The following is a 22810-nucleotide window of genomic DNA, read 5'->3' as shown; positions in this document are numbered from 1 at the left end:
TAAAAGGAAAATACGGTGTTTTAATGCTTAGTATCCAGAAGAATTCAGCTAAGTCCAGTAATTAGCATTTAAGACTCATTCTGTAGTTTTAACATCTCTTTTATTTGGAAAAATCAATATAAAGATTTTGTCATCTTTCTTTCAGTTATCCATTATTTAAGGATAAAGTGTGTGTGTGTGTGTGTGTGTGTGTGTAAATAATAAATAACACATTCTCCCTTCTGAATCCTAAATTGCACCCCAGGCCCAGTAAGACAGTAAAATTAGTGAACCAAATCCTGAATTACTGGGTTGAGGTGAATTACAGAGACCACCCCCCTGTGAAAACCGTGACTGAATGACTGTCCTGGATAATCTGTCTTGTCACACTGATGTCATGCCAGGTACCAATCATGGCAGCGTTGAGACAGGTTGCTTGCGTCTCTGTGAACGAAGAATCTGGTTTTGACATTTAAAGTGAATAAAGTTCGGCTGTCGCGTGGAGTGATTTTAACAGCCCTGGAGGTCCCTGAGTGAGGTCACAGGGTGGAAGGCAGGAGGTTGTGGCGTGGCCTCGTTCTTTGACAGCACTGTACATGAGGTCTCCCTCCAGATTGATCCTGATGCAAAGTATAACCTTGCTCTGCCACAGGCCCCACATTTCTGTGTTTAAACCTGGGGCCTGTTTTATTCTCTACAACTGTTGAAGAAGTCTGAATTTGGTCATACAGCGGATTTATATTTGATTAAAGCATTCATCATTTGTAGCGGTTTTGATAACCCGTAGAAGAAACATAGCCAGGGTTCCAAACAGCTCTCTAGGCACAAAAGAGAATAGTGAATTAAGTGCATTTCCTTCTCTTTGGGAGGGGTCTCAGTTTTGTCTAGGATTAAACCAAAGAGAAAAGAAAAATATACAGACTTAGGGAAGTAAGGAAAGGGAGAAATATTGTGGTTGTGAAATGCAAATGAGGAAAAATGTAACACTTTATCAGTTGGCATTTGTAAAAGTTTAATCAGAGAGAAGAATCCTTATTTAATGTTGATCCTGTAGGTAAAAATTGATCGACTCTATTTATTGAGAATCTGCTGTGGGTAAAACGCCTGTGTTCCATGGCAGACAAGACATGAGCCCTACCTCGAGAAGCCTACAGCCTTTTAAAGCATGGCTTCTGAGTCTAGCAAAGTTAGACTATTCCCTTCAGGATCTTCTATGAAACTTTTCTCTCTTTCATTAAGTAGAGCTTCTTTATTAAATAATTCCTGTTGATCGTTTTTCCCACCCTCTTTTATTTCTTTTTTTGTTTTGTTTTGCAGTATGGAAAGTATTAAAACGTAAAGAGCTCCAAGTTTGAGCTTAGGAATTTACAGTTGCTCAGAATAAATTTATGTTTCTTTGGAGAGAGCATTTTAAGTGTTCGGCTCCTGTTCATTTTTTTTATTCCTTATCCCAAATTAGCGCTAAGTAGGTTTCCTTCTGTCTTTGTCCCCTCTGGCACAGCTTATTTTGTAATAGTAGTCTCCGGAAGCTGCTGGCAAGACACAACCAGCTGACGAGGCTACCCGAGAGGCTGGAGAGGACCTCAGTGGAGGTCTTGGATGTGCAGCACAACCAGCTCCTGGAGCTGCCGCCGAACCTGCTGATGAAGGCCGACAGGTACAGTAGCTTGTTTGTTTGGGTTACTCATCAGGGTTGTAGAATGCCCGCTCGTTAGCATTCTTGTCCTACGTGGCGTGTGGACTTTCTTTTCTTTTATTATATTTATCTACTTGGGAGAGAGAAAGACAGAGACAGAGCATGAGCACGGGGTTAGGAATCAGAGGGAGAGGGAGAAGCAGACTCCCTGCTGAGCAGGGAGCCCAACATGGGGCTCGATCCCAGGACCCTGAGATTATGACCTGAGCCGAAGGCAAATGCTTAACCCACTGAGCCACCCAGGTGCCCCTCGTGCAGATTTTCTGATTGTCTGAGGTTTTACCAAGAAAATGGTTCTCCAGCCACTTCTCTGTTTGGTAGGGGATGGAGTCAGGGGATATCCTGTAGGTTCTTCATTAATTTTGCTGCTTTCTGAGAGGAGTAAGTTGAGTCGTTCATAAGCATAAGCACAGCATAAGTTTGCTACCTGGTCATAACTGGTGCAGGTTGCTCCAGTCTTAGCTGAATTATCTTAGGATTCTCTACTCTTGCTTTCACATATTTGTGATTTGGGGTGACAGACATAGTTTTCCTAGAGTTTGCTAAGTTCTTTCACTGTTGTTGTTTTCTGACCAATTGTCCTTACATTTACCACAGTTTTCCCTTTGCATTTAAATTATTTTCTTTAGAACAAACTTTTTCTAAATAGCTTATGTCACTAAGTAGTTAAAAACATTGTTCTGATTTGAGGGGGAGGTTAGTTTAAACATTCAGTGAAATCTCTTTTCTGTGGAGAGTTGCCACATGCAGAACTTCCCTTAAAGAAAGCTTGAGGTTAACTGAGTGTTACCTTACTTTAGAACATCTTGTTTGCCTCAGGGGCCTTGTGCATTATACGAAAAGGCCCACAGCCTGATGGCCTGCATCATTTTGACCTCTGCTAATGTTTATTTTTAGTGAGTGACCATTACTTTAGAGATGATATGAAGGATTTAACCTTTACTATACCTCATGAGAAAGAGAAAAAAGTAAAGTTTAATTTTGTGGTTCTCTTACAGAAGAAAACAATGATGGGTCTTTCTGCCTTAAAATATAAATTTGAAATATGTTTCAGCGTATGTGATTTTTCATTGGTGAAAAGAACTCTGCTTTCCTAAAGTGAATTAGACACCCGACCATGTGTACCAAGCTCCCTGTGCTTATTCCTGTCTTGATACTCATCACACACTGTTATATAATTTCTCGTTTACTGTCTGTCCCCCCATTAGATTATGAACGCTGTGTCCAGTGACTGTGTCTTAATTATAGTGTTATCCTCAGCATTTTGCAGCATGTCTGGAATAAAGCAGGGTGCTCAACAAATATTTATATAATGAACAAAAGAAAATTTAAGGAATTTTAAATACTACCTTCACTGTTGGATTTTCATCTTTTTTCCTATGTCCTTTAAAAAAAAAAAACTTCTTAATCAAAATATAGCTTATAGTCAAAAAACTATAACTCTTAAGCATACTGCTCAATGAATTTTTACATATATGCCCCTATAGTCATTGCCCGGATTAAGATAGAGAACATTTTTAGTTCTCCCTGCCTTTTCCTTTTGTTTTTTTTTTTTTTTCCTCATTTAAAAAAACATTTATTCTTTGTACTTAATATAAATTACAATGAATTCCTACGGGGATAGTTATAGAGAAATAATGGAATTGTGAGAAAATGGAATTGTTAAATTGTAATTGACCAGTGCTATACCATTCCCCTGACAAAAAAGAGCAATGTTTCAAGATCATTTAAAGAATTGTTCTTACATCTGCATTCATATCAAAATACCGTTGACCCTTGAATAACATGGGGGTTGGGGTACCAACCCCCACACAGTCAAAAATCTATGTATAACTTTTGACCCCCCCAAATTTACGAATAACCAGAAACGTTACCGATAATATAAAGGTCGGTTATCAAATATTTTGTATAAGTGTATTATATACTGTATTCTTATGATAAAATAAGCTAGAGAAAAGAAGTGTTAGAAATCATAAGAGAAAATACATATACAGCACTATACTATATTAAAAAAAATCCACATAGTGGATCCATGCAGTTCAAACCTGTGTTTTTCAAGGATCAGCAGTGCAGTGCATGGATGTGGGTGGCTAAAGACACATGCTTTTTGTCGTCCCGAATACTGTAGGATTTAGTCTCTTCCCCTGTGCAGAATTCTAAGTGATATTATAACCTCGTGTTTTCTTTCTTAAGGCTAACTAGGCAAAACTCGGGTGCAGTTTTATCGTGAGAATCTACTTGTTCTCCTGGGCGTCTACACTGAATCTACAGAAACAAGTAGATAGATAGAATCCGATATAGGAGTCTGAGATAAAACCGGTTCTGAATCTGGCCAAGTCTGATAGGCTCATGGCTAATGGAGTAGATAAATAGGCTGGAACTCTCCAGTAGATAATGAGTCTTTATTCATTTTTTAAAAGGACAGTTCTGTATATTTTTAATTCTCTAGAAGCAATCAGTAAGCAGTGAGTCTCCTTGGTGCTGGGGCAGATCTGAAAACATGTCCCGGAGGGGGAGCTCATAAGTGGAGTCGAGGAGACTGTTTTCGTGTTCAGAAAAGAATTTGAGTGGGGCAGCTGTAATTTAAATTCCTCCACAGGTGATTCTGCTTACTGTTGACTTTGTGACCCGGCACAGCTCACTCTGAATCTCGGTTTTCCCATGTTGCATATTCTGGACAGTTCCCAAATGGAATCTGTAATTTGGAAGTGGAAGGATTGTGTGAACTGGAATATTTCTAGTAACACAACGTGGAAAATTAGGGACCTGAATCAAGCCACTGAAAGAGGACATTGCTGTCATGGAGAGGATAAGCTGCGCTAACGGTGTAGGCTGAAGGCATTTAGGCGGTAATTCCCAGTCTGGATAGATGGGTCTATCCAGAGCCAGCTGCATTTTGGAAAATAGGAGCTGTGGAGGGGGGATTCGCTAGCCTCTGTAGGTCTTGGGAGGAGGGCAGGCCATGTGAAATGTAATTCTGGCACAGGAAAGTCCCGAGTGGGAGGCCAGGCGAATTACAAGGAGTGGGCATCCTCCTTCATAAAATGAAGGAAAGCAAATGACCGAAAAAGGCTGAAATGAACTTTTTCAAGAAAGCGTATTTCAGTGCTTTTGTTTTCCAACCATGATAATAGCCACCTCTCAGCGTGGTGTATTATTAGTCATGACTCTGAGTCAGAAAGAAGAGTTAAGAGTTTTGGTCCTCTCAGGCAGATAGCATTGTGAAAGGGATAATATAAAGTTGATGAATGCTTTTTTGAACGACATTCTTGTGTTACTTCACTTGTTGGAAGACAAGAAACACAGAATATTTGATAATGATTCTCACTAAACTATTTACTGCTTTGTAAATGGTTAATATGTCTACTTTCCCCTTTCCAAAACCTAAATAATGGAGGTTTAATCTTTAGAGAGAGTGTGCATGCAAGCGGCGGGGGGAGGGCCAGAAGGAGAGGGAGAGAGAGAGAATCTGAAGCCAACTCAATGCTCACCTCAGAACGGAGCCCTGCATGGGGCTCAATCTCACAACCCTGAGATAATGACCTGAGCTAAAATCAAGAGTCAGACGCTGAACTGATTGAGCCACCCGGGTGCCCCTCTATCTAAATTTTTTTTTAATTCTATTTTTTTACTGAGGCTTAATTTACATTCAGGAAAATGGAGCGATATTGTGTATTAGGTTTGATGAGTTTGGGGGGAAGGAATAAACCAAAACTGACAGTTGTGGGAGCAGGTCAACCCAGAAAACATGGAGTTCAAAATATGAAAGAGGGTTTTTGAGGACAGAATCTCTGTAACAGGCTTCTTGCAGGTGGGTTCAGTTGTGACTTGTTCTAGTTTGCATGATCCAGGCCAACACCTTGCTGACCCAGGACATTGAAGTCACTGTGCTGGGTGCCCCAGGGCATTGAAAGGGACATCGGTAGTACCCTCAAGGGGCTCACAGTCTAATGCAGACTTTAAAATAATTACACAATAAACCATAATAAAAAGTGGGTTTCAGAGGGGAAAAGAGAGGGGAAATGATATGGTTGGTTTTAATTTAGGCTCCTGGCGTGAAGAACGGCACTTTGCTGTTGGATAATACAGAGCTGTTTGTTTCGTAAATAGCTTCAAGCAGTAATGAAACTTTGCTTCAATCCTCCTTCCATTCAATTAGCTCCAAAATACAAATCTTAAAAATATATAGATGCACCTTGTTTCTTTCTTTCTTTTGTGGTAATAAATTACTGTGGCCAGTTCTGTATTTGGTTATATAACTGAAGAGAGGGCCTGAATACAAGTCTTCATAAGTTATAAATGGTTTAGCTCGTGCTCTAAGTAGAACTTGTGCTTGGAAGCTTTAAGAGAACTGTCAGAAAAACATGCGTCATTGGACACAGAGCAAAGACTGAACTTTGACTCTCTTGTGAGTTTTTCTTTAGCTCTGAGTCTTGCCTGCTAGAACCAATGTCATGGTTTTAATTACATGATGTTGTCTGTTAAGTATTACAGCTTTAGAGTGGTGTATATTAATTTTCCTTACCTGGTGGTAGAAGGTATTTGGTAACCAAATGAGAGAAGGAAACCTGCTTTAAATTAGATGACTTTTAGTAATACCTTTCTCTTCCTATGAAAACTTTAGACCAATTTTATTAAAATTCTTAGGGCTTGAACCAGCGATGTTAGCTTATGAGTTTACTCTCTGTATTAATCTGTGAGTTTTGTTTATTTTGACTTGCTTTTCATTGGTAGCTCAAAAAGTGTAGACAGATGTGAGATGTGATGGACCGTGTGTTGCCAGGAAGTTGACTGTGATTTTGTGTCTTATGATGAGGGTGGGATTTGGTTCTCTGGGGTGAACTGGCAATATTCTAGTCTGGATCTCACTGTCCTAGATCTCTTATCTTACCTCTTTTTGCTTAGAGTTGAAGATCTCCTTGATGGAAGCCCCCAGGAGTTTCAGATAATCAGTTTTTATCAACAGATGGGCAGGGTGGGGTAGATAGTCACCCGGGGTCACAGAGCAGATGGATGAGGTACAGCCACCCTTCTATTCGTGAAATCTTGGTGAGGGCCCCCTCCTGGTCCATCTCACAGCTGCACACTCATCTGATGGTGGGAGAGCTGCTGCTATAGGAGGCTGGTCTAATTTACAAAGCCACAGCTGAACCTTTAAAGGAGAGTTGTAGATTCCTGTTGTCGGTGGACATTAGGGTCTGTTTTTATCCCTGGTTAGAGCAGTATAAGGTGCTTTAAGGGGTGGGAGTGGGGAGAGTGTATGTGCGAATGAAATACATGGTAATTATTAAATATCCCCTGAGTATTAGTCACATTACAGACCATAAGTTTTAGTGACTCAGTACATGTGTAAATATCAAGGGGACTAAACGGGAACAGAGAATTTGGAGATCGTGATCAATTGACCATGACAACTGGTGCCTTTTGGCAAAGACAGAGATTTCTGGCATTTTTAAGAGCTAAGTTGCCTACACTATTTTGTTTAAGTGAAGAGAGCTAACTTGTCAAGTTCTGATATTTTGAGAATAAAATTACAGTATTTCTCATAGTGTGTCTACAGAATGCCCTGGGGTACATATTGAACATGCAGATTTCTGGTGCTTATCTCTGTTTTACTGATTCAGTATGGCCAATCATCAGAATCCTTAATTCCACAGAGTTTTGAAGCCTTACCCTGACCTACTTAATGAGACTATCTGGGAGTTGAATTTGAGAATCATGTACCTTCTGAAAGAGCACAATATCGCTTCTGTCTATTTTTGCCAAAAATGCACATTATTCTAATGATAAAACATCAAATCTAAATTGAGAGACATTCTACAAAATAATTGTCTAGTACTTTTCAAAAGTGTTAAAGTTGTTTAAGACAAATAAGACTGACTAAAGGAGGCTAAGGAGGCATGATGACAAAACGCATGTGGGACCCTGGATTGGATCCTGGACCAGATAGAGGACATAAGTGGGATAATTAACGAAATTGGGATAAGGTCTGTAGATGAATTTGTAGTATTGCATAAATGTTAAATTAATTCTTAATTGTACTTAATTTTTAAAACTAATTCTTTTTGTGTTCTTATTCAACAAATCTTCCATCTGTATAATTTTTGTTCCTTTACCTGGTAGCCTTGTAGCCAGGCAGATTTTCATACCTTCCAAAATAATAGTTCTGTTAGACTGTATGCAATTTTCTTCACTTGGAATCCCCGCTATTAGGTGGTGTTGCTAGGCAATTAATAATTGTGGTTCTCTTTTCAAATTGATTAGTGGGGTAAAACATTAATTTAGTGGGTTTCTACCAACACTTTAAAAAATTAAGTAGGATAGAAACGAATAGAGTCAGATTAAGTAGTGATTGTGAAACTTTTTTTTCTACTTTTTAAAAAAGATTTTATTTATTATTTATTTTTAAAAGATTTTATTTATTTTAGAGAGAGCACAAGCGGGAGTGGCAGAGAGAGAGAGAATCTCAAGCAGACCCTGGGCTGAGTGCAGAGCCCAACATGGGGCTCAGTCTCACGACCCTGAGATCATGACCTGAGCCAAAACCAAGAGTTGGGTGCTTAACTGACTGTGCTCCCCAGGCACCCCAAGATTTTATTTGTTTATTTTAGAGATAGAGAGCAGGTGGGGGGAGGAACAGAGGGAGAGGGACAAGCAGACTCTGGGCTGAATGCAGAGCCCAACACGGGGCTCCATCCCACAACTCTAAGACCAGGACCCGAGCTCAAATCAAGAGTCGGATGTTTAACCGACTGAGCCACCCAGGTGCTTCTGTGAAACTTTCACTTATACATGTGTATGTTGCATCTGTACTGGGTGGTAATGTAAAATGTAATTTGTACTCTTGGTTACTATCAAACATTTGAAAGCCCTTCCCTTAAGAGCTATCAGCCTTCTGAAGACAGATGAAATTGTTAAAAGTGTTGTTCTGTATAGACAGATGATAAGGAATTGAGAGTGTTTCACAGTTCTGGGACTTTGGGGGCCAGAAATCAAGGCTTTGTGTAAAAGTAGAAGAGTTTTGCTGGGCTTGAAATCTTAACCTTTTGCATTTTTAATAGAAGTCCCAGTACTGAGCTCCAGAAAAACTATTAAAATGCGGAATGCCGGGGTGCATGGGTGGCTCAGTCCATTGAGCATCTGACTCTTGGTTTCGGCTCAGGCCATGATCTCAGGGTCGTGAGATTGAGCCCTGTGTTGGGCTCTGCACTCAGCCCAGAGTCTGCTTGAGATTCTCTCTCTCCCTCTGCCCCTCCCTCCACTTGTGCACTCTCTCTCTCTCCAAAATAAATAATTTTTTTTTTTAATGCAGAAGGCCTGGTATACTTAAAATAGGTAAATCGGTTTTGATACCAAATCCTGCACTTTGTTTCAGTGACAGAATTTGGCTGTAAAATTTAAGGGTGTGCTGGAAATTACTAAAAAGCAAACAAACAAAAACAAAACAAAACAAAAAAACCTAGATGAGCCAGAGCAGATGGACAGAATGTGCCAAGGAAGAACAGAGCAAATTGCTCAAGAAGCAGGAAGTGGATTTGTCTCCCTGCTGTTGTGGGCAACTTTCCAAATGCTTTAGGGCAGGAGCTGTACATGAGTTTTTTCTCTGCAACTTTTGTACTTTCTGCTAAGAAAAGTTTTTGAGTACCAAGTTATCTTAAGGATGGAGTTTAAAGTACTGTGCACATGTAATTTTCACACTACCCAGCAGGTGCCCTGCTTCACCTCCAGCATTTCAGGAGAGAAGGGCCTACGAAAATGTCCTCAGGAAAATGTTTTATTATTACTGTTTTTTAACATTTGAATTTTGGAGAGATGTGTTAGGGAATCATGGACTCTTAAGATTAATGAGGTCTGGGTTTTATTTCTGGCTTTGTCATTAATTACTGTTTAATAATTGCCAAGTAATTTGACCTTTCTCAGCTTGCGTTTCTGTCTTTGGTGAAATATGAGGGGGCATCTCTGTGATGATGGGAGAACAAAATGAAATAGAAAATAGGAAAGAGCTGTGGTCTCTACACAGCACCTTACAGGTGAATAGAAAGCAGTCATATGTGACTGCTTTTTCTCTATCTAGCAGAGGAGGGTCGCCTAGTGAAGAGGATTATATGGATGAAACATTTCTTGGCACGTGAACCAGTCTCCTATCTTTTATACAGTTATCACAAAAATCTATAAGGGAGAGGCTTAAGGAGGTTATCACATCATCTTGAGTTGAGACCAAACTCAGCGCTTTAGGAATTTTTTGGAGGTTTTGAAAGCAGTGGGTGGGGTTATATACCCTGATTTTTTAGTTAAACTGTTAGCCAAACTGGAGAAATTTTGCAAAATTAAAGTAGTTGCTCGTTCTGGTGGAAATGCAGCATTTGTCTCCTGCTGAAATATTGTGAGGTTGGGGGACAAGTGTTTTCATTTTTAAGAGAATGGTCTTTGAATTGAATTTTCCTGAGACCATTATAATCAAAAATCTTTGTAGCCCAATTGTCTGCCCTCTGACCGTTAACTAACAAGATGATTCAATCAGGCCCTTTCAGTTCAAATCAAATCCTTTGGAACCAGCCCATGTAGTTTCAACTTAGTTTCATTTCCTGGCGGGGTAGGATGTGGGATTTTCTTTTTTTTCTCCCTCTTAATTTCCCACCAAAGAGTATATGGCCCCTTCTGTACAGCAAATTTCAACATCTTGATGAGAGGACAAGTCTCTTTGGCAATCACTTTCTTCTCTTCATTGAGATGTTGTGAGGGATTTTCCGAGTCCTTTTGGCAGCTTTCTAGGTGAGCATTCACTAGTCAGCCTTTTTTTCTTTCAAAACAATATTCCCTCCTTTTCTGGCCTGTCTGAAGATATGCAAATGTTCATGAATTCTCTTTTCTTACGTCCATAACTATATATTGCCTAGACCATTATATTTTAATGAGATTGTCATACAGTTTCCCAGCCAACCCCAGTCCATGATGTTTCAGGGCAATACATTTTAATTTGTTCTAATTCTTGACTGAAGAAATTCTTAACAGGGTATTTAAGTCAGGTGATATAACAAAACAGATTTGTAAAAATACTTTGAAGAACTACGGTGCTGAAATTGGTTTCCTTCCTAGTTCAAAACCATTTCAGAAACTGCATGAATGACCTTTATTTTCTTCTGTGTAGCACACACAACTATAATTTCCCATGACTATTTATGGTCTGTACAGCCCTTTCTAACATCCTTTTTTTTTTTTTTTTAAATGTCAACGGAATACGTGTTTCTTTAATGGAAAATGTTCTATTTTGGGGAAGCTGCTTTTCCTTAGACAAGTAGTGGAATTGGAGTGTGTGTGTAAGTATGTGTGGGGGGTTTGCAAGAATGGGCAGGATTAGTGGATTGAGAGCTTGGCATGACAGTCCTGGTGATGACTCCTGAATACAAAGCCTTCTTTTGGTCCAAGGGTAAAAATAACTATACCTCGTATTCCATAGTCTTTTTCTTTAAGGAAGATTTTATTCTTTTTCCTAACATATGGCAAAGCAGTCCTGAATTGGACGCTGAAAGTTTCAAACCCGGGTGGTTGTGAAACAAGACAAAGGTGGTTCATTAACAGGCTTTTCCAGATGGGGAGGCAAGGTGGCTTTGACCTTGGTAACCATAGTGGAGAGTGTGATGGGCAGAACACTCTCCACATTCCGGATGCTGCGGCTTCCCAGTGGAGCCCACACAGTGCACGTCCATTGTGAAGCTGGAGGGTCACCTGTGTGACTCACGAGCCAGGCACAGTACCTGCTCTGTCCTTCCCTTCTCTTTCCAGTGACATGGAGCCTGATCACAGCAAGGATTCTGCTTCAGTTCTCCAGCTTCACGTTTTACGTTTATCTGTGTTTCACAATAACTATGGAAGGATTATGTGATTTTAGTTAGCTGGGGTGTAAAAACATTCTTCATATTTTAGCCATTTTCACTCTGTCATCTGGATAACTGGGGCAGCATATACACCTTGTTTGTTTATTTTAATGTAAATCTTATTGAAATATAAATACAGAAAAGGGACCAAATCATAAGTGTAGCACTTGATGAATTAAGTGAACACGCTTGTGTAACCAGCACCCAGATCAAGAACCAAAACATTGTATTAGAAAAATTAGAAGCGCTCTCCCAGACACTACTTCCCTTCCCTGACTTCTAATAGCATACATTAGTTGATTTGTTTTGTTTTGTTTAAAGATTTATTTATTTTAGAGAGTGAGGGTGTGTGCTTGGGGAAGGGGCAAAGGGAGAGGGAGAGAAACTCAGACTCCCCACTGAGCGCAGAGCCCGAAGCAGGGCTCGATCCCATAACCCTGAGATCATGACCTGAGCCGAAGTCAAGAGTCGGGCACTTAATGACTGAGCCACCCAGACGCCCCGTACGTTAGTTTTGCCCAGCTTTGAATTTGATAATTATGGACTCATGCAGCGAATACTCTGGTATCACTCCTTTCGCTCTCCTATTTGTGAGCATCATCCTGCTGGTGTGTGTGGTTGCCGTTTTTCATTCTCACTGCTATATAGTAGTCAATACAGAGCCAAGTGTCGCCTGCAGTTGTGAACACATGTCAGTAAGATGTGGTTTGGGCCCCATACTGAAAAGGACTTAGTCAGTATGTGATTTCGTTGTATTGTGACCTAAGGTCTAATTGGTTTATTACTCAAAGGGCTCTTTTATTTAAAAATACGCAATTGTTTTCTCTTCCTTAAGGCAGAATAATAACATTACTTTATCACTTTCCCTTCCACTCCCTACCAGCTATAAAATTAATCCCTTCCTCTCACCTTTGTGCTTCCATAAAAACTGGTTTTGGGCGCCTGGGTGGCTCAGTTGGTTAAGCGACTGCCTTCAGCTCAGGTCATGATCCCAGGGTCCTGGGATCGAGTCCCACATCAGGCTCCCTGCTCTGCGGGAAGCCTGCTTCTCCCTCTCCCTCTCCCCCTGCTTGGGTTCCCTCTCTCGCTGTGTCTCTCTCTGTCAAATAAATAAATAAAATCTTAAAAAAAAAAAAAAAAAAAGAAATCCTTTCTCAAAAAAAAAAAAAAAAAAAAAACTGGTTTTTATCTTTTTGTATTTAACACATATAGTTAGTGTGTTCATCATAGATAGTGGAGTCATGTATCCATATGCCTGCTAGTAAAGCCAGGGCCTACTTTTAAATCCAGTTTCTAATATTCCAGGTATCAGTCAGAAAAATTCTAGATTTGTTGAGGGTCCTGGACTAGACATCTGGTTTACCAGTGGGATTTTTGTTGCAATTTTGTCATTGTAGCCTGAGATTCCTGAATGCATCTGCAAACAAACTGGAAACCCTTCCTCCAGCCACTCTTTCTGAAGAGACGAACAGCATCTTACAGGAGTTGTATTTGACAAATAACAACCTCACAGATAAATGTGTGCCCTTGTTAACAGGACACCCCCATCTAAAGATCCTTCACATGGCCTACAACCGACTTCAAAGTTTTCCAGCAAGGTAAAAGAAGATCACAGAGGGATGTTGTTCGTTGCATTTCTGAAAATGGATTCGTAGATAGAAAAGCAAAAGATAAAATGTTTATTTCCCAGATCACGTGAAGCTTGTTCCTCCTGATCCTTGTTCACAGTTGTCTTTCATCTAAGCCATGATTAGCATTTCCCTAAAGAGAAAGGTGTTAGTTTTTCTAGTATGAATGTATCCCAAGACCCAATCACGACCATGTTACTTGTGATTTTGAAATAAGATCTGTCATTTCATGGGCATGTTTTTTCTTTTGGTTCTTTTTAGCCAAATTATTTTTTAAAAATTACCTTACTGTGGTGTGTAGGAATTTAGAACATAAACTAGAATACCTTACAGTTCTTAATTCGCTTCCGGTTTTTATATTTGTGCGGTGATGTAAAAAGCAGTTGTGGTCTCTGCAACCACAGAAGCCCTGTGGCATTGTAAATAATTTATGGCTCTCAGAATATTCCACTTTTAATTCTGTTGTAATGTGAACTTCTGATTTTGGGGAGCAGTGGCGCTGTGTCTAACTTTGGCTGAATCCCCACACTGAGCCGGGAAGGATTCACTAGGCTTCTGTGTCGTTGGCATTTGGCATCTAACAAGTTAGGACTTGGAACGCACATCCACACACCAAAGCAGCAAACACTAACCCCTCTACCATTCTGCTGCCAACTACAGCTCAGCCCTGGGACAAAGCAAAATATTGGCACAGCTTGCCCCCCACAGCCATCAAGGCTCCCAACCTACAGAAACCTCACTATGCATTGCAAATATGCACTGACTTCAAGTGTTGCTCTGTTTGGTGGTGGTTGTTGTGTATCTTTATTTCTTGATTTTTTCCCTCTCATTTGATGTTAATGATGTTAATGACTAAACCTTTTTTTCTTCTGTGTACTGTATTTCTATGTACTTTTTTTTTTAACTTCTATGTACTTTTACTGTGTACATAGTATTTTACTATGGAATGAGGAGATGATATTTTTGAAAGAAAACATGGTCATCACATAACAATATCTCTGAAAGGACTCATGGTCCTGTTTGAGATGGTGAGTAAGCCCTGCAGGAGAAATGTCATCAACTCAAATTTTGATGGTATTCCCCCGTGACCCATGCCCATTGTAATCAGCCTAAATACAGAGAACTTTTTTATGCACCTCATAAAAATCCACTCTGCTATAATTTCTATCTCCCTGGGGATTGTGATATGCCACAGGAACTCCCTTGAAGACTCCGAGTTCCTTAAGAGTCAGGACTGTGAATTGCCTCCATCAGGCCCACGTCTCCTATGAGGTCTGGCCTGGGGTAGACACTCCACAGCCGGTTGCTGAACGAAAGAACATGCTCCAGCCGTATGGCCCTTTGACCACTTTCTTTGTATGTTGACGGATGGAAACTTCTTTAACTTTTTCTTTGTTGGAAAAAAAATATTTCTATACTTTCAGTCATGTTTCATGCCCCATTACTCATTGATTTCTCCATATTTCTTCCCCAAAAGTAATAGTCTTACAAATTCAGGCAATCGGAGCTGGATTACATCACAGTCCACGTACACAATGTTGTTTGTAGTGCATCCTAATGCCTTGTTGGCTGTTTAGGATATTAAGAGACTTGATGTCGTCATATGAAAACTTAGTTCTTATTGTATCTTTGGCATATATTTATTTTCAAGATAAGCAAATAAGATAACCTTTATATTTGAGAGATGACAGGAAGAAAAGTAATAAAAATTTCTTGCTAAATTTTTTAAAGGTTTATTATGACACAGATAGCCATAACAAACAGAGGAGATACCAACAATTGTAAACTGAATGATTCAGATTATAAGTTTGAGTTACACTCGCTGGGAATCCTGTGCTTTTTGGAGTCGAGCATCAACAGTGGTAGAAAAAGAGTCAGAAGGGTGGTAGATGCTATTATAGGGACTATAGGGGTGGAAGGTTTTTTCCTCCAGATTTACAGAAAAGGCAAGAAACCTTAACTCTGAAATTTTCTTTATTCGGTTACTATAATTATTACTTACTATGATGATGATCAGCTATAAATTAATGTTGAACAATAAAAGACATTCTTAAACAAAAGTGTTCAATATATTAGGACATGCTATTAAGGTAAGGTTAGAGAGAGTCTGCTTTTGTAGGTGTTTAGCAGGAGGTAAGAGAAATTTCTTTTGGGTATGGTTTAAATTTGGGCACCGCCAGAAGGTCAAGAGATGATCCGGATGATACTCCCCACCACCTTATCATCACGAATGATGTCAGAGGAATTTGGGGAGTAGGGTTTTAGGAGAAAGCATATCTTCATACGAGCCCCGTTCTCCTCTACATCCCCTTGAGTTCTCAGTGCCAATACAAAGAAATCATTCTCTCAAACTGAGCTCTTTTAAAGCACTTATATTGGACTAATGCTCACTTTTGACCCACTTGAGTAGGATTTTTATTGGAGTTCAGACTAAGCTATGTAGCATAGTTATTGTTGCTGAGATAACTTAATTCACACAGTTTTAAGAGGAAAGGGACATCCATTTTTCTATTTTTGCTTAATTTGAAGAGTTGAAGTTAGTAGTTTTTGTTTTGTAGTAGGAAAGGAGGTGTTAAAATACTTTGATACTCAAACACAGTAGTGAAAAATGGTCATTTGTTAAAATGGCTACTACAAGTGAATCTTTTTTTTTAATTCCAGGATAGTTAACATGAAGTGTATATTATACAAGTCAATCTTTAAAGGATCTTTAGACTCATAGTAAATTCCCTTTTTATTCTCATTATGTATTATTTTCTTCTTAAATTGCCTTATGATTATTTTTTGACCCCCTGCCCCTTGGATTTTGTCTTTTTTAGTAAAATGGCAAAACTGGAGGAACTTGAAGAAATTGACATCAGTGGGAATAAACTGAAAGCCATCCCGACGACCATCATGAATTGCCGGCGCATGCACACCATGATTGCTCATTCTAATTGCATTGAGGTCTTTCCTGAAGTTATGCAGCTCCCAGAAATCAAGGTATGTGGTTTGATCTCATAAACTCCAAGCTGCAGGCCAGGAAAGAGAATTGTTTTCTCCAGTTCATCAGTGCAGGGTGTTTGCACCTTTGTTGGATAGAAGACTCTCAGTCATCCCTGCCCCATCCTTCCTAACTACTGGACTACACTGTCGAGTCAACAGAGGGGGGAAAAAAACAAGAAGAAGAAGAAGAAATAAAAAGGCACTGGATTAGGAGTTGGGAAAATTATATTCTGGGCCCTGTCCATAACTAGCTGTGTGAATTAAGGCTAACCATAGAGTCACCTAACTCTTTGTTATCTAACAATACTTGTCCTCATTTCCAGGGTGGTTATGAGGCTCGAAAGAGATTGTCACTCGAACGTCTGACAGCAGTTTGAAAAGGCTAACATTACCACTGCACCCTTGCCCCCAGGCTCCCCCAATTAAGTAGCATCCGCTGTTCAGCACCCACTTAGCCACAGTTCCCTAGATAAACACAGCATCAATACTGTCACTAAACAGTCCTTTCAACTTAATGAAACTAGCAGAACAGGTATTATTCCCATTTGATACTGGGGTGCTGAATAATGAAGGGATTTGTGTACATGAAGACAGGAGTTGGTGGCAGAGATAGTCTGCAGTTCCCGACTTCTGACTCAGGGTAGATCATAGGCTGAAACCAGTTCCCCAGGATGAAAGCCATCTAACAACTTCTTATTCATGTTTTTTGGGTGCCAAAGTAGGAAGTTCTTTACATAGCATGTATTTTTTCATTTGTATCTTAGCATTTCCGATCATCAGTCTTGTGCTTAATAAAAAATAACTCCGTGGTTATAGACTTAGAGCACATTCTAACCTCCTAAAGGGAACAGAAGTCGTCCTACTTGGCCACTCGTCATTTTTCAGGCACTTTCTGATACGACCTTTATGTATCAGATTTAAGAAAGTGTATGGACATTTGAAGGCACTTTAAGTGGCGCTCATAACCTTTCACCACAGCGGTTTCTGTACATCTGCATGGTTGAGGTGCACACAAGCCATTTCCAAGTGTGTGCGTGTGTGTGCACGCTGTAGGCCACGGTGTGTCTCACTGTGAGCACCCCATCATTTCATACATCGCGGGCGTTTTAGAACATTGGTTGTAAGCTAGCAGCCGTAGTTTACTTGTACTTTCTACATAGGACCTTACACACTGGTGAAGAGGGGGGGCTCTGAAGGGAGACAGACCTGGAGCTGAATCCAGCTCTAAGTTCCTTAACTGCCCCATCTCCTCAGCTGGACAGTGAGGGGAAGAATAGTCCTTCCTTTACCGCACTGCTGAGGACGAAAGGAAATAGTACGTGTGAACGTTTGCAGTAGGAGTGGCATGTAGCGAGAACTCTGTAAAGGTTAGCTACAGTTATATAGTCCTTGAGGGGGTTCAGCTGTGATGTTGGTTATATGGAGCAACTGTTCCGGTTGATGATCGGTAAAACACGGAAATCTGTTCCTTAAATATGTCTTTGCCTCCAGTACCAGGTTAGCTGCTAAGCTTCCCGGGGCCCCTGTGTTGCCCATTGCTGGACATGGGGGCAGCGCCGTGGTATCTTCTGGGGGCACCTATTAAACTGGTCTCTGTGCACTGTGCCTGGTGCGACCCCAGGACAAGAAGGGAAAAGTCTCCAGACCAACCTCCCATTTGCTGGTCTTACTTTCTGCACCTGGCTTTTAATGTTCTGTAACTCTAAATTGTGGATTAGGCTTTTTTTTTTTTTTTTAAGTGTCTTGTCTAAAGTACAGATACAGGTTACATTTAAACTTTTCGGGTTTTGACTAGATTTTGCAAAATCTGACTATTCGGTGAAAATGAATTCTCTCCTCGACCCTAGCTTGGCTTCCTGGATTCTAAAGTCGGTGCCTTCTATTTCTTTTGAACGTCTTCTGTTGACTTCTGTCTGTGCCTGACTACACAGCTCCTTTAAAAGTTTTACTTCTGGTATTGCTTTTTTAATGGTTTTGTTTCTTTTGGTCTTTGATTTTTCTTGTTATCCCAGCTATTATATCTTAGCAGTTTCTGTATGTTAATAATGTCCTGTCTTTTTTTTTTTTTTTTTTAATTTTATTCATTTATTTGTCAGAGAAAGAGCATAAGCAAGGGGAGCAGCAGAGGGAGAAGCAGGCTCCCCGCTGAGCAAGGAGCCCAGTGTGGGGCTCGATCCCAGGACCCTGGGATCATGGCCTGAGCCGAAGGCAAACGCTTAACCAACTGAGCCACCCAGGCGTCCCATGTCCTGTCTTTCTGATCCAGCTCTTCCATTACCAATAGATAGAGATTTTGTTGTTGGGGGTTTTCTTTGGGGTGGGAGTGGTGATGAGCAATAGCAAGTATCCTTTATATACAGAAGTGTACATTTCGCAGCCGTGGGCAGATAGCATTGATAAAGTAGTAGTTATATTGTTTTAGACCCCTGAATTGGTATGTCAGTGTTCTTTCATATGAGAATATTTTAAATTGCAGTGTATTTACACACATTTAAACCATCCAAAAGAAAATTCTTGGTAAAAAGGCTTGCTGTATCTCAAGTGATAAAATACCTATGAGCATCTGCAAACTGAGCTCTAAATTAGCATGTTTTTAATGTCCTAAGTTGAAATACTCAGCCTCTACTAAAATTTTATTATTGAGTTAATAACCCTAGATTATATTCCTATTGCTTGTTGAAAATAAAGTGAAGTAATTGTAAAGTAGTTCCTAAAAGGTATTATGATCATTGCAATTATAAAAACTGAGCAGGGAACATGATTTAAAGAGGGAGAGGCCCTACTATATTTAACTAGCTTGTTCTCTCCAAGCAGTCTCTTCTTTTAAGACTTTAAAGGAAAGTGCTTATTCATAGCTTTGTTACCAAAACTTCAAAGCCAATTATTACTTAAAAGGGTAAACAAGTTCCCCTACTAAAATACATGTGCTAAAATACATTTTTTAACTTGAAAAATTAAGCCATTATTCATGTACCCCTAAAACAGAAACTGTATGCACCTTCTAGTCTTGGATAAAATTTAGGTCTGGTCTTTTCTCATTTTGGTACATTCAGTGAGATCTGCTCATCCTCAGGCATCGATTTCTATACTTGGGCAAGAAGGTCATATAAGTTATTAGTAGGAAAACATATATTTTCAGAATTTTCCATTGAGCCCAAGTGGGCCCAGAGTCAGAGTACTTTTTGTTCCTTAGTTTTATTGTCTTCACTTTTGTTTAGCACTTTCAAATAAATCTTCCCTACCTCCAGTCCTGTATTCCCAGAGCAGGTTATTTGTTCTATCCTGGTTCTAAAATAGAAGGGCTTCCCTCTGGATATAGATCAGCTCTCAATGAGGTAGAGAAGAAGACATGATTCCAGAGTCACCATATAAGCCAGACTTGGCTTGGCTGGTCCTGAGCTGAAGTCCACATTTCGGCTGCCCATGGTAATGAATCCAAATAGCAAAAGTGACCATGAGTATGGCACTCGGTTCCCCAAGATCTTAGTTGAGTAACTTCCAATTAGTGACTAACCTTTTTGAAGTGTGGTTTAAGTAGATAAATGTGTGACATATGTGAATGAAATTTGTAGTTTAAACACCATATCAGCAGCAACTTCTTTTTTAAATTTAACATGTTCCTGTGGCATCTTGATTTTAATTACTGGATGAACAGTATCTTTTAAAATGTTTTAAATCTGGGACGCCTGGGTGGCTCAGTCGGTTAAGCGTCTGCCTTTGCCTCAGGTCATGATCCCAGGGTCCTGCGATCGAGTCCCACATTGGGCTCCTTGTTCAGCGGGGAGCCTGCTTCTCCCTCTGCCTGCCACACCCCCCTGCTTGTGCTCTCTCTGACAGATTTTTAAAAAAACTTTTAAAAAAAGATTAAAAAGAATAATAAAATAAAATGTTTTAAATCTTCAGAAGATTATTTTCATGTTGTACTATGCAGTGATGAACTACTTGGATAAGGTGAGTGAACTCATCTCTAGGATCTGTGTTAGTTTCACTGGGAAGTGAAGTATGAAGTTGACTATCCCTTGGAATCAAACTCTGCTTGCTCTTGTTTCTAAGGAGAGAGAGAGAGAACCAGCTTGGTGATAAAGACACCAAGAACGTGGGGAAACGGCTGGGTCAGAACGGATGAAAGAAAAGAGATTAATTCTTTGGAAAGTAGGATAATGCAAATGAAGACAGATCAGGGGCCAGTTAGGTGTTAGCTGGGTAGAATAGCTGACCTCATAGACTTAAAAAAGGTCATCGGGGCATTTATATTGCATATCTGAAAGCCAGAAACCAGGAGCAGTCGTCGTTATGGTCCTAGAATCTGGGTCAGTAATAATTATTTCGGAGATTTCCTAACATTACCTTTACCTTTGATTCCTCACAAAAATCCCGTCCTGGAAAGTCTCAGGAGTGGCCCCTTTGCTGTCGCGACCACGCACACTTGAACCTGTTGTTGATTCACAGTAGTGTTTATTTCCCCCTCTGGCCTTGGGATCCCCAGGGTGGGGCCTGCGGTGCCATCTCTGTAGATCCCTGATGTCTGGCCTATCGTCTGCCGCTTTGTAGGTGCCAAATCCGTGTTCCTTTGGATGACTACTTGCATTTATTTGCTGCTTAATGAATTCATAATGAAAATTAGTGAGCCTGTTCAGAGAAAAATCACAGTATTTGTAATAGAGAAGGAGGCTTTATACAAGATTAAAGGTCTTCTTTTGCAACTCCCTGATGAAAGGTGGGGCAGTTTAAACAATATACATGTCTGAGTAATTACAGAAATAATTACACCAGCAGCTTTCGCCCCGTGAGGGCCAGGGAGTGCAGAGGTGAGTGGGAGTGCCCCGCCGGCCCCTGGCAGAGCCGTCGGGCAGCATGGCCGAGGTGGCGGGCTAGCTGTGCTCTCGAGACTGACGCAAGCCGTTGCGGCTCGCCCAGAGCCAGGAGGTGAAGTTGCCGTGTGGGGGCAACGCGGGCAGTTACGGGCAGATAACAGAACACACACTGCTACGAAAGTGGATATGCCCGGGGCACCTGGGTGGCTCAGCTGAGCGTCCGACTCTTGGTTTCAGTCCTGGGATCAAGCCCCAGGTCAGGCTCTGCACTCAGTGAGGAGTCTGCTTGAGATTCTGTCTCTCCCTCTGCCTCCGCACTCATGTGCTCGCTCGCTCGCTCTAAAATACATAAATAAATCTTTTTTAAAAATGGATACGCCTAGGGGCGCCTGGGTGGCTCAGTTGGTTGAGCAACTGCCTTCGGCTCAGGTCATGATCCTGGAGTCCCGGGATCGAGTCCCGCATCGGGCTCCCTGCTCGGCAGGGGGTCTGCTTCTCCCTCTGACTCTCCCCCCTCTCATGCTCTCTGTCTCTCATTCTCTCTCTCTCAAAATAAATAAAATCTTAAAAAAAAAAAAGATTATAAAAAAATGGATACGCCTATGTCTTTAGTAATGTTTTGTGAGGAAAATATTATAATAAAGCTATTGGAGCTTTGGTAATAACTATGCTTAAATGATAGGTCAGTTCTCTTTAAGATGCACTGATTATTTTCCTGTGCTCTTAGCTAAACGAATTAGCAGTAATTTTCCTCTAAGTCATGAGTTCCTCCAACTATGAGTTATCTCACTTTTTCCGAGGATTGGATAATTCTGTTTTCAGTATTCTTACCAGAATTTTGTAGGATAGCCAAATAACTTTTGCAAGCTATGTCCTAGAAGAGGCCTGAGAGGGAAAGGTAATTTTGTTAGTTATGTGGTAGGCAAATTTAACATTCTGTTTAGCAACGTATTTTCAAGAAAGTTTTAGCGCATTAAACAATAGAGAAACATACATTAAATAACATAGACTGTGCAAGTACTGTGTTTTTCTCCAGTCTCACCCCCCCAATTTTCTGTTTTCCCAGTGGCAACCATTACACTCGCTCAGCTAACAAGTGTTTGTTGAGAACTGTTAAAAGAATAGGAAATAGTACTTATAAATGGAGCACTCACTATTTATGTGAATGCCAGTAGGTAGCGCCAGGTACCAGCATCCTGTAATTGTTATGAACAAACCTCCTTCAGTGTGCAGCACAATTTGCCACTAAAGACAGTGTCGCATTGGGGTGCGACTTACTCCAGACGGAATTTAATCTAAGCACATGTGCCTCAGTTCCCATCCTAGCTGACTGAATTACTGGAGGGCCTTCTCAGAAGATCCGTTCGTGTATTCGTTCAGCAAATAATTGTCTACCCGTTCCCAGGCAATTGGCTGTTCTTTGGCTCCTCATTGGAAGGAAAGTATTCGTTGGGCACCGCTCTTTGTGCCACACAGCACCCCGGACACGGGAGGAGAAGCCGCAGCGCCTGTTCCCAGGATCATAGTCTGATGGAAGGAATAAATAAGCAAGGGCATCAGTTGAAGCAGGGGTCCTAGTGGAATTGGCACTGAGTTGAGACTTAGAAGCATGAGGAAGATTTTACCAGGTGAGAGGCAGGGAAAGCTTGAAGAGGCCCAGTCACAGAGAGTAGTTTGTGCAGAGGCTCAAGTGAGAACATGACACATGCAGGAACTGGAATTGAGTTTGACGCAGTTGAATATAGAGTGCGAGGAAGCAGGTGGTGAAAGGTGCAGATGAAGGGCCTTATTTGACATGCTGAGGAGTCTGGTGGCAGATTGGAAGGCGGTAGG

General features: G+C 40.6%; 1 protein-coding gene across 2 annotated transcripts in view; it reads left to right on the top strand.

Moving 5' to 3' along the window:
* PHLPP1 (PH domain and leucine rich repeat protein phosphatase 1) overlaps positions 1–22810 on the top strand; it is a 222773-nt gene that overhangs the window by 178980 nt on the left and 20983 nt on the right. Inside the window, exons 10-12 of one of the 2 annotated variants that reach the window (XM_045886594.3) lie at positions 1481–1636; positions 12948–13148; positions 15998–16160. In XM_045886594.3, coding sequence (XP_045742550.1) covers positions 1481–1636; positions 12948–13148; positions 15998–16160 — 520 coding nt within the window. The remainder of the gene's footprint in view (positions 1–1480; positions 1637–12947; positions 13149–15997; positions 16161–22810) is intronic. The other variant, XM_064578772.1, reaches the window with a different exon arrangement.

Source organism: Mirounga angustirostris, unplaced genomic scaffold (assembly GCF_029215605.1).
Source record: "Mirounga angustirostris isolate CCGP_5_RB_7025 unplaced genomic scaffold, mMirAng1.0.hap1 SCAF_14, whole genome shotgun sequence".
Classification (NCBI taxonomy): Eukaryota; Metazoa; Chordata; class Mammalia; order Carnivora; family Phocidae; genus Mirounga; species Mirounga angustirostris.
Note: the sequence above shows the minus strand (reverse complement) of the source record. Positions and strands in the feature narration are given on the sequence as shown.